The sequence below is a fragment of the Prionailurus bengalensis genome, chromosome E4 (genome assembly GCF_016509475.1).
Source record: "Prionailurus bengalensis isolate Pbe53 chromosome E4, Fcat_Pben_1.1_paternal_pri, whole genome shotgun sequence".
Lineage (NCBI taxonomy): Eukaryota > Metazoa > Chordata > Mammalia > Carnivora > Felidae > Prionailurus > Prionailurus bengalensis.
This window is the reverse complement of record NC_057360.1, coordinates 10,462,246-10,474,427: the sequence shown is the minus strand read 5'-3', so window position 1 is coordinate 10,474,427 and position 12,182 is coordinate 10,462,246. Positions and strand designations below refer to the sequence as shown.

Sequence of the window (12,182 nt, the reverse complement as noted above, 5' to 3'; positions counted from 1 at the left end):
CTTTGTGATTGTTGGATTAGGTAAAGATTCTTAAACAGGACACAGAAAGCATGAAGTATAAAAGACCCTGTTAGGAAAAAGAAAAGAGAAGACAAACTGGGAGAAAAATATTTGCAAAATACGTATCTGATTAAGAACTTGTATCAAGACTATACAGAGAATTCTTACAATAGTAAGAAGGTACATGTGAACATTTAACCAAAGTATACAGATGGCAAATAAGCCATGAAAAGATACTCAACATCATTAATCATTAGGAATAAATCAAATGCAAATTAAAATGATAACGATACCATTATACCTACATACCTAGAGAGGCTAAAATTAGGAAGACTCCCAATGCCAAGTGCTGTGGGAATGCAGCATGGTACAACTATTTTGGAAAGCAGTCTGGCAATTTCTTGTAAAGTTAAATACACTTATACAACTCAGCAATCCCATTGCAGGTTAATACCCAAGAAATAAGGATTTAAAAGGGTCCTACTCTAGTTATTTTTCCCAAGGAGTAAACAAGGTTTCATCATTTATATATTCTTTATTAGCCATGAGCAGTGTTAAAAAAAATTTTTTTAATCTGCTGCAAGTACTTGAAACCCACCCACCCTAACCTTGACATCAATGACACTCAATTACAATTATTAAAAATATAAACCATTCAGTAAAGTTTTGCAAACCTCAAGCCAAGATGTATCGGTAAATATTCTACCACATCAACACCACAATTTCTAGCATGATACAGAACAGAAAATAGTAAGGCTAACCACCACTTGGAGAATCTTTTATTTTAGTTGCATGTGTATACCACAAGTTGCCATGTAAATGTATTTTTACTGTGGATCATGGTCAAACATTTTAGAAACACTGACCTAGAACATGCCTACAATACAAACTGTGCTACCAGCAGCTCCTATCCCTTCTAAGCATTCTCATCCTATGCCCAGGAAGAATGAAATCCACAGTAGAGCCATTCAAATCTGTCTGCAGCTGCTATGATTGATATGTCTTTGGTGGTCTTATCTTCAGGAATCATCAGCATATTCTATTACATGTATTTGTCATATTTGACAGTCATTTTTCACCACTAAAATCAGACATCTTTCAATTTGCATTGAGGTTTCAAAACTAAAGAGACAAAATACGAAGATTCCACTAACTTTTCCCCAGTGGCTAACGAGGAAGCAAAAGTCAGAATTTATTGACTCATATAACATATTGTAACTTGGCAACACATTATGAAGAACTGGGTAACGCAGATGTATTCAGAATATGCTAAAGAAGAATCTAAATGCAAAAATTATCCATTTCAATATATATGACTCCGATGATACTCCAAAAACACAGATTTCCTAATCCCCTCACAAATAGAAATTTCAAACTCCACTATAAAGTTGTCATAGGAAGGTACCGGGGTGGCTCAGTTGGCTGAGTGTCTGAAATTTGGCTCAGGTCATGATCTTGAAGTTCCTGAGTTCGAGCCCCACATCAGGCCTGCTGCTGTCAGCATGGAGCCTGCTTCCGATCCTCTGTCCCCCTCTCTCTCTGCCCCTCCCCTGCTTGTGCTCTCTTTTTCTCTCTCAAAAATAAACCTTTGAAAATAAACAAAGTTGTCATTCGCTGCCTGCTATAGTCTGAATGGTTGGGTCTCTTCAAAATTCCCATGTTGAAATCCTAACCCCTAAAGTGATTAGCATTAGGAGGTGGGATCTTGGAGAGGTGATCAGATTAGGATTAGTGCCCTTCTAAAAGAGACCCTGCTTCTGCCCAGTGTGGTTACAATGAAAAGAATGCTATATGAATCAGGAAGCAGGCCCTCCTTAGCAGACTGAGATCATGATGTAGGCATCCTACTCTCAGCCTTCCAGCCTCCAACACTGTGAGACATAAATTTCTGTTGTTTATAAAGCTACTTAGTTTATGCTATTTTGTCAGAGCAGCCTAAACTGACCAAGACACTGCCTAATCATAGCTTAAGCATTTTATATGAAACATACTATACGTTATGGCACACAACTCCCTTGAAAAGTTCTTTTACTCTTTTGTCAATTAAAGTAGAAAGGTTAGAAAGTAAAAATTCAAATGTGGACAAGTCCATTTAAAATGAGAGAAATATGAATAGAAAGAGGAAATGTACAGAAATGATAGCTTCTTTTATAAGCAATGTTTATCTTTATAACACTGTGTGTGTGTATATATATATAAAACTTGTGACCAATAAGTTATCACAATAATCACTGAATCCCAAAAGCACTACCGTATCTTGAGAAACAAACATTTAAATCTACAGGTGTTTCTGACTCTGGACTTTGTAAATCACTCTTTAAAAAAAATAAATCCTACAGTGACATTTAGATCAGGCCCATAAAGATGACAATAGCTGGCCTAGCCTCTGAATCCCGATGAAATCTTGTGAATTTCGGGGTTAAGTGAACATATGTATTTTTCACCTAAATAACATATAACAAATTATTTATCTTCATTCCCACAATATAAAAAGATGTTTTATGAACTGCAGTTTTCTTTGGTAGGAGGAAAATAAGTAATTAATCAAATTTAAAATCACCTACAAAGCCTGGAAAAACACAGACTATGGTGAAATAATTTGAAATGTAAACATTACAAGAAAAATCTGTCAATTCTATCTGTGAATTATTTATTTAGCAGCAATTCATTATGAAAAATACAAATAATGGAAATAAATTGGAATAATAACCTACAATACTATAAACAATCAAAATGTTTGAAGTCTCAAAAAGAAAAAAGTTGAGAGAGAGAGAGAGAGAGAGAGAGAGAGAGAGAGAGAGAGAGAAACGAGAGAGGGAGGGCAGAGAGGAGAGAGGGAACCCAAGCAGGCTCCGAGCTGTCAGCACACAGCTCACAAACCGTAAGATAATGACCTATGCCGAAACCAAGAGTTGGACACCTAACCTTAACCCAGGTACCCCCACCTTCTACATTCTTTAACTTAGGCTTTATAAAGACTTTGTAGGAGTACCTCAAAATATTATTTTTAAGAAACTCATTAATTCAGTCACTACTAATGAGGATTTTACTATTTCCTGAATGCTATGCCAAGATTTAGCACTGGGGTGTAGAAGAATTGCATAAACGGTGTAAAGAAGGTCTACTGAGGCCAAGAAATTACAAGTCATTTTCAAATACTTAGAAAACCACATTTAACGGATGCTGTTCAAGAATATGCTATTTATAAAGCATATGTTATTATCACATTTAAAATATTATTTAAGATAAAGAACTGCATATATATATATATATACTGATATCTGAAAATCTATGATTTGGAATTTCTACTTAAGTCCGTGGATTCTTGCTTTTCAATTCCCCTCTACCCAATGCAAACTCTGTTCCCATTAGGGAGTTACAGGAGGAAGGGGAAAAAGGAAATGTATAGATTCATATTTTAACTGTCATAGATACAGCTGAACTAGCTGAACCAAAAGAAAACATGAATACATAAACCTATATAGATCAGTACTTAAACAGTCCAACTAATACAGGACCAAACAAATTTATTCACGCAGAACGCAGTGTTAAAGTTTGTTTTATCAAGCTAAAATTAAGTTCTTTTTCAACAAATAAATATTAAAATACTGCACATCTTTTTAGGTTAATGATTAAAAAACACACTCTCTACTATGTTTCATTTTAGAACAATCACCACTCTAGGTACCTATCCTACACAACAAGCAAGTACAAGGATATTCACTGCGGCGCTTTTGTAACAGCCAAGGTTCATTTCCAGAGGAAAGGTCTGAGTGGATTACAGTACCATCATACAGTTAAATACTATGCAATAGTTTAAAAGACTGAATAGGTCTATTTTTACTGCCTGGAAAGATCTCCAAGAGGGAGTGTAGAAAAAGCAAATTGCAAAACAATGTTTACAAGATGACACCATATATGCAGGATTCAAACACACACACACACACACACACACACACACACACACACCCCACACAAAACTATAGCATTTCCATATGTACATATGCGCTTGTAAAAACGCAAAGAAAAAAGTCTGCAGGAATATTCAAGAAACAGATAACTGTCACCTCTAAGAGTGTGAGTGTGTGTGTGTGTGTGTGTGTGTGTGTGTGTGTACCTGGAATGGGAGGGAATCACAGGAATTTCTGCTTCATTTTTATTAAGTCTGTACAAGAATGTACTCAGATGTCACTTGAAACACTAAATAACAAGAATAGGAAAAAAAAAAAAAAAAGCTTGCTCAGTGCTCTCAAATAATTTACAAACCAGAACCGTTAGGTGTAAGATTTCATTTTCCAAAAGATAATGATTTGAAGGCAACACCAAATGCCATCACCGAATACTTGCCTGGCAAAAAGTGACAAAACCGGAAAGAAAAAAAGTTTTAGATGATGTCTTATCTTCAAATAAAAAAAAAAAGACTAACACGTGCTGCAAGACTGCAGAAGAAAAAAGCCCCTTCCTAGAAATACGTCCACCTTACTGGACTTTTTCAGCTAGCTCGGCTTGACCCAGAATCCTCACAAAACCACTGTATCCAAAACGAAAAAAAGCGGCATGCTGTTCCCTCAAGTATTGAAGGTTGTTTTTAGAAAGCTTAACTAAGAAACAGTAAATGCCAAGTGTGTTTTACAGGGGTGGGAATAGGAACGTGAAACCCTACACCTCCTTAAAGCGGTCAAAACGAACTGAACAGCACACAGTGGCACAGGGAAAGCGCGCGGGGGTGGGGAGAGCTCAGCTATCACTTTTAGGTTTTGGCTCCGAGCCGCAGGACAGTTTACGCGGAGTCCGTCTGGAGCGTGAAGTCCCCGAAGGTGGTCACCGCCGACACCCAAACCCTCCGAGGACTGGAAGGGAGGGGGCTGTCAACAAAAACTTAGTCCTTCGGCGGAGCGGGGAGAGCGCCGGGGAAGAGCACAAGCGCCAACTTTGGCTCGAAACGAAGCAGCTCCGGGAGGTTCGGCAAGTCTTCTCCCCAATCCCACTCCACAAGCGACCCCCAACCCCTTTCCGGGCCAGTGCCGTCTGCCCCCCCCCCCCATTAAGCCCCCCGAGGAAAACCCAACAAGGGCGGCGGCTGGCAGCATGCAAAGGGGGACTTGGCAGTGGGAGGACACCGGCAAGGGGTCCGTCGGCCAACGTCCACCCAGCACCCCAGAGTCTCCGGGGCGCCCCTGCCGAGGCGCTGTCCCACCTCCAACAGCCCCGGCGGCGCGGCCCCCTCCCCCACCTCTGGGCGGCGACCTCAGCGCCTCCGCCCCCGGGTCCCCGCTCACCCAGGTAGCGGCTCCGCAGCCGGGACGGGTCCTCCAGCCCGAGGGACCTTTTCCTCACGTCCCACAACAGGTGTGGGCAGGAGCCACCCCGAGACATGGCTCTGCCGGGCCGGGGTAGGAGGGGAGACCACCGCGTGGGGGAGGGGAGGAGGGGGAGGGGACACGCGGATCAACACCCGAGCCGCACCAGCACCATCCGCGCGCCGGGCCTCGCGAGCGCAGCGAGTTAGATGGCGGCGGCGCCCTCGCCCCCGAAGCCCGGCCGCGCCCGGGCCGGAGCTCGCCTCATACTCTCCTCCTCAGACTACCCAGAACATCCAGAGATCAGCAACAGTCCCCTCCCTCGGCCCCCCTCCAACAGGAGGAGGCGGAGGCGGCCGCGACTCCTCCCTCTCCTCGTTCTCAACACCCTCCCCTCCAAGCCTTTCTCGCGAGATGACGACCACCCCCGGGACTGAGGCCCGTGTGCGCCACGGCTGCCCTCACCCTAGAAAAGTGGGTTCGGGACCCTGCAGTCAAATCCTTGACTCTTATGGAAAAGTGAGGACTTGAGAGAGAAGAAGATGAGATGTGAAGGGTCTCAGTCACGAGTCTCATTCCAAACGAAGCAAGAGCATTGTGCGGCGTCATCTTTAGTCGGGGCACTGAAGGCCCAAAAAGCCCATTTTAACTACGGGCCTTCTTAATCAGAGTGAAAGGGGACTAGAGCCAGTGCAGCTTCACTTTCCCTTCTCCAACATGGCCTCGAGGGCAGGAAGGAGAAATTAGAGGTTCGCGCTGGGCCCCGCCCGCACCGTGGGGCAGGCCAATCACAGTGGGCAGCTCGGCTTGCGCAAGCGCGCTGCCGCCAGGGCGCTGGGTTGGTTGGGTGAGGCAGTCCTTCTGGCACCTGTTGCCATGACTCCTCCTCCTTCCCGCGCCCGGGGGGAAGGTAGGCGGACCCGGGGCGGGCCGTCGCAAAGCCTCCGCCCCCTTGGTCTTTTCTGCGCCCTGGCCACCCGGCGGTTCGCAGCGGGGCAGGCGGAGCTGCGGGAAGGGCACGCTAGGGGAGAGGAGGACGGGAGGCGCTGTGGCAGGAGAAAGTGACGAGTGCCCTTCGTTGTCATCCAGGGAGGAGCACGCGGCCACTGCCCCACTCGGCCGCCCACGACCACTCGTCCGCAGAGATGTCAGCCGCTGGCGTCCGGGGCCTTCGGGCCACCTACCACCGGGTCCTCGATAAAGTGGAGCTCATGCTGCCGGAGAAATTGAGGCCGATTTACAACCACCCAGCAGGTAATAGATCCAGAATAGCTCTCTCCGAGACCTTCCCTCCTTCTTCCTCGAAAATAGACCTTTAGAGGCCACGGACACCCTGCCGCTGGAGGCATCACCCACAGCCCCCAATCTCTTCCCTTCGAGAGAATCGGTCTCACTTTTCCATCCTCCTTGCTTTTTGCTTTCTCTCCATCCACGTCTTTCCTAAGTCTGTGATTTTCGAGTCAGCGCCCTTCGCGACCTTTCTTGCACCCCATCCCTTAGGCGCGTCCCAAACCCGGACCGGGCCTCTGGATTTTATCCTTCTCCATTTCCGCAGCCACGAATCGGTGTGGGCCCCCACGAAATTCTCATTCACTCCTCTTTCCCTCCAAGAGTAGCGGTAGATTGACCCACGCGGAGCAGAGCCGGCTTGTCGCACTGAAGGGTTTGGAGTAAAGGTCACACTTCCTTCAGCTCCCGCCGGCAGAGGCCTGCAGATGCGTTACCCGGGTTTCAGAGTCGGTGTCCTACCACGTCGCATAGGTTCAGTTTGTTTAAGTCTGTCCTTACACGTGAAATGACTGAGCAAGCTCTCCCTAGACTTTTTCGTGTGCACATTCCCGGATTTAAGTCTGCTGTGCCTCTTCCTGTAGGTGTGACCTTGGGCGAAATCCTAGATATTTTAATTTCTGTAAAATCTGCTCAGTGTAAGAATTAACGATAACATATGTGTTTCATTCTTCATAAATGCCTCGCACATGTTGGCTCTCACTTGTCCTGTTGGAAAAAAAAGTGTTCCTGTGGTTGTAAACAAAGAATTCTTTAAGAAACTGAAAGATGCTAATCCTTCCAACTCTTGAAGATCTGGAATGTTGTTACCTCTTCTGTAAAGTGGGCAGTAATAATAATACTTGACTGGGAACTAAAACTGGAGATGCTGAGGTCTCTTTCAAGCCTAAGATTTAGCAAATGAGAAAATGTGTCATAAATTGAGTGCAACCCAAAAGTGATCCTTTTTTCCTTCATAGTTAAATATCTCTCTGCAGTTGGTATCATTAGGAAAGTTGTCTTTTCCCCTCGTATTTGAACTAGGAAGCCTGTCTCTGGAGTCTGAGATGATTACTGGCTCTGATTTCCAGTTGGGTAATGGAATGAATAGTATAATAATGTTAGTGTACTTTAGTATACTGAAGTATGAAGTAAATATTATGCGTTAGTATATGATTTACTGCAGTAATGATACCCGTCATAACATTGATCTTTAAGGAGAGCTTAAGGAGAATTCTTTGAGAAGTTTATTTAGCTTATTTGCCTTTTAGTTTTTTTAATACTCAATTTTTTTTGGAATTGTGCTGTGTTTTGTGACAAAGGTTTTCGGGTGGGAGGGTTGGGCAATGCTTCTGTAGTAATCCAGGCTTCAAAGTCAACTGAATTCTATGGCGTCAACTCGGACTCTCTTAAGCTTTGTATTTGGGCTGTAGGATAAGGGCAGGGTAGAGGAGGAGCAATCTAATACAGTGGAAGGCAGTTTTATAGTGATCTTTTCCAGGGCCTTGGCTTTAGCACACTTATAATTACCGCTCAAAATACTTTAGTCATTTTTCAGAATCAGGAGACATTACCTTTTCATTTGTAGACTGTGCATCTCATGTTGATATTCTTGGATTAGTTCAGTGACTGTCACCTCTTTTTCAGTGTGAGGGAAGGAGAATAGGCTCTGAAGCCAGACACAGGTAGGTTTAAAGCTTGGCCGTGTGACCTTGACCTTAAAGCCCCGAAGCCTTATTTTTCTGATCTATAAAATGGAGATGATAATTCTCATTTAAGGATTGTTGTGAAAATTAAATGATATAATGGCTATAAAACGTTTAGCAAAATGTTTACATTTAGACTCTCAACAAGTGTTAGTTCTCTCCCATCTAAGCTTTTAACCAATACGTGCAATAAGAATATGTACCTCTGTTGGGCGCTTGGGTGGCTCAGTCCGTTAAGTGTCCAAACTTCGGCTCAGGTCATGATCTCCAGGTCCGTGAGTTCCATCCAGCTCTGTGTTGGGCTCTGTGTTGGCAGCTCAGAGCCTGGAGCCTGCTTCGGGTTCTGTCTGCCCCTGCCCCCCCCCCTCAAAAATAAACATTATATTAAAAAAAAAGAATACCTATCACTGCAAAATCATTGGTGATTAAAAAGTTGTAGGCACACAAATGTAGAAATGGAGAAGCATGAAAAATAGAACTCTTGATTCATTAGTACTGAGTAAAATCTGAGGCAACTTTGATTACTGCTCCAAGAATTATCAGAGTGAATATTCACGTTTTTTGTGTGTGCTGTTTTGCATAATAGCGTGTTATTGAATCCTCATTTAAATGTTAGACTAAAGTCACACACTGGAGGTTTTTACAATGATATGCAAGGCTAGGATATTAACAGTTGGATAGCATACGTTGTGGATTCTAACGTTTTGAAATTTAATTTTGTCACTGGCAGAGAGTCCAGATAGTAACAAGAACATGTCTTTATATAGGTTTATATTAGAGTGACAATTTATATTAGAGTGACAATATTGTCATATGTATTATATATCATTATATCGTAATGATATATAGTATAGTTAGACCTGCGGCCTTCATCATTCTCTTATGTGTTCTTCCTGGCACAATGTGATCTACCTCCATAGAGTAAGAATAGAGTTCTGACCAAATGTGTGTTTTAGCAAGGTCAGTTCTCATAAGGTATGTCCCTCTTCGCCACCACCTCCTGACTATGAAAGTATGTGACTCTACACCAGCCAGCTGCATAGCCCTACTCCAGGTATTTGTCAGAGAAATAACCTTGAAATCATGCTGCCCCATGTTTACTTAAAAAGCTTAGCTGAGGGGGAAAAAAACCATTATTAGTGAAGGAGTGTCGTTTGTATTTATGAGTTCCAAAATGAGATGAATTGTCCCAAGGTATGTACAAAATGAAACATTGGAATGTAGAAGAAAACAATACAACTTCTATTAAAGCTTTCTATTATTTCTTCCTTTTAAAATTTCTATTTTCCACACATCTTGTATAAAAATATGTCAGTATAGATATATATAGTTATGCATAGAAGACAGCTGAGCTCTGTGGAGTCAACATACGTACATATATGCATGTATGTAAGTTACATATATTCTCATAAATACATACAATCTATATGTAAGGGATGTGTGCTCAAAAAATTTTGTTTTTTAATGATAGGGACATATGTTTGAAAGTAGTTAGGAGACCACAGCCCTAAAGAACCCAAAAATTATCCTAAAAGGTGGTCTAAAGGTACAAACTCCCAGTTATAAAATAAATACGTTTGGGGGAGATAATCTACAACAGGTGACTATAGTTAACAATACTGTGTTATATATTTGAAAGCTGCTAAGAGACTAGATCTTAAAAATTCTTCCAACAAGAAAAAAATCGTAGCTAAGTGAGGCAATGGATGTCAGCTAAGCTTATTGTGTAGTAATTTGCAGTATAAACGTTATGTTGTACATCTTAAACTAATACAACGCTATGTGCCAATTATATCTCAGTAAAACTTGGGAAAAATAAAATAATAATAAATAATAAAAATAAAAACTATGCTCCAACAAAGTCAGCCCATAAAACAGGTATTTGAACCGTTATCATTTTGTGTATCTCCCCGTAGCTTTCTTTGCTTTTCTTGAGTTACATTTTGGCTTAAGTGGAAGAACTTTTGAAAAAATAGTTGTGTGAAATCTGTTGCAATGTCTAGTGTGCTGCAGCTGCAAATATCTTGCTCTGCATTCCATGATATTCTCCGCGTGAAGTCTCACAGGGAAAGTGACTTTAACATCTTAGTAACAATAATATTTGTATTTTTCCCAGGTAAGAGACTTCCTTTTTCCTTTTTATCTTAGAGACCTAAATACGTTTTAAAATAAAAACATACTAAACAACGAACCCATGTTAGCAGTATCCATAAGGGACTATCTTTATCATAAAAATTAAAAATTCGGTATTAAAGGAAATGTTATTTTAATTTGTGTAAGTGCATTTCTTTATTTTGACAGAGAGAGCACACGAGTCAGGGAGGGGCAGAGAGAGAGAGAGAGAGATAGGAAGAGAGAGAATCCCAAGCAGGCTCCTCACTGTCACCCTAGGGCCCGGCGTGGGGCTCGATCTCATCAACCTTAAGATCATGACCTGAGCCGAAATCAAGAGTCAGATGCTTAACCAACTGAGCCACCCAGGCGCCCCTAAGAGAAGTGGTGTTATACTTGATAGTTTAATACAACTTAGTTCAGAGTATGTATTATTACATGTAAATAAAGCCAAACGTGAATCAAATAAATAGTGTAGATGCCCACAAAGTAATGAATCAACAATTTTTTTTAGCATTTCTGTTAGAACAATTTATTTTCTTGCTACAGTTATCTGAAGAATATTAATGCCAGTCTAGGATAGATATTTAGATATCTAGATGATATTGTGTGTATTTGTATTATATATAATATATAGTTATATTCTTAAATATGTATCTAATATATATTATGTTTATATACACATTAAATATGTGGATGTATATATTATTTTTTACAGTAATAATCTCTGTTACCCTTAAAATTAAAGAATGAGAACCAAAATGGCAAGTTGGGATTTCAAATACAACTGTAAGATATTGACGAAGAGTAGGATATCTTTAAACCAGTAGCTACCAAGTAAGTTGAATGTTTCAGTATTTATTGAGGGCCTGCTGTACATTAGGCACTGCTGTGGCACTTGGGGTATGTTAGTGAATAAAATAAAAAACCCTACCCACAGAGATTTTATATTCTCAGGAGAAATCATGAAAGGAAAACAATCCTTGCTGTAGTCGTTCGTTTGACACTTTAACACAACTTTTGTCCACACACCTGATTTTAACGAAAGCAAGACTATTTACGCCTTACCTAGTTTGATTCAACAGAGAGATCAAAGGAGAAGCAAGCCCTGAGGAAAGCTAGAAATACTCTGATTCCTCCAAGTCATGTGAGAATATTAATTTTGGTTATAAAAGGGTATGAGAATGTTCAAGGCACGGTATGACATAGGAGAAAGAAGTGGACCAGTTCTGCTCCCTGCTCTCTCTGGAACTACCAGCGTATAAGACAAATCACGTGACATCTAAATGCCTTTTCTTTTTCACCTATTAAAATAAGGGAGCTTGGGGGCGCCTGGGTGGCTCAGTTAGTTAAGTATCTGACTCGATTTCAGCTCAGGTCATGATTTCGAGGTTCATGGGATCAAGCCCCGCGTCAGGCTCTGCACTGACAGCATGGAGCCTGCTTTGGATTCTCTCTACCCCCCCCACACACACACTCTGCCTCTCCCCTGCTCACGCACGCACGTGCTCAGAATAAGTAAACGTAAAACGAATAAAATAAAGTGGCTTGGATTTTCTTTCTGGTCCTTCTTAGCTGTAATAATCTACAATTTGGTATTTTTCCTGGAGCATTCCTTCGTTTCGGAGCTCTCAAGAAACTCAGATTTCATTGGGGAAAACTGTGTAATTATTGTTAAGTTAGGATTTAGAGAGGTTTTTATTCCTTGCTGTGCTGTGTACTTTACACAGCTAATTTTATGTCTCCGGGCTTCATTGACCTGATTTATAAGAGGAGTGCCTGAACTAGATGATTTCAA

At 41.7% G+C, this 12,182-nt stretch overlaps 2 protein-coding genes across 11 annotated transcripts in view; one reads left to right on the top strand and one right to left on the bottom strand.

Moving 5' to 3' along the window:
* DCAF6 (DDB1 and CUL4 associated factor 6) overlaps window positions 1-5,653 on the bottom strand; it is a 136,433-nt gene extending 130,780 nt beyond the window's left edge. For 6 of the 9 annotated variants that reach the window (XM_043567653.1, XM_043567654.1, XM_043567655.1 and 3 more), the window contains exon 1: window positions 5,280-5,633. In XM_043567653.1, the coding sequence (XP_043423588.1) occupies window positions 5,280-5,376 (97 nt within the window). In that variant the 5' untranslated portion in view covers window positions 5,377-5,633. Of the gene's footprint in view, window positions 1-5,279 lie in introns of all 9 variants that reach the window. The other 3 variants (XM_043567661.1, XM_043567662.1, XM_043567660.1) reach the window with 2 other exon arrangements.
* The window catches only part of MPC2 (mitochondrial pyruvate carrier 2), a 31,923-nt gene continuing 24,518 nt past the window's right edge, over window positions 4,778-12,182 (top strand). The window contains exons 1-2 of one of the 2 annotated variants that reach the window (XM_043567666.1): window positions 4,778-4,960; window positions 6,390-6,554. In XM_043567666.1, coding sequence (XP_043423601.1) covers window positions 6,446-6,554 — 109 coding nt within the window. In that variant the 5' untranslated portion in view covers window positions 4,778-4,960; window positions 6,390-6,445. Of the gene's footprint in view, window positions 4,966-6,389; window positions 6,555-12,182 lie in introns of both variants that reach the window. The other variant, XM_043567667.1, reaches the window with a different exon arrangement.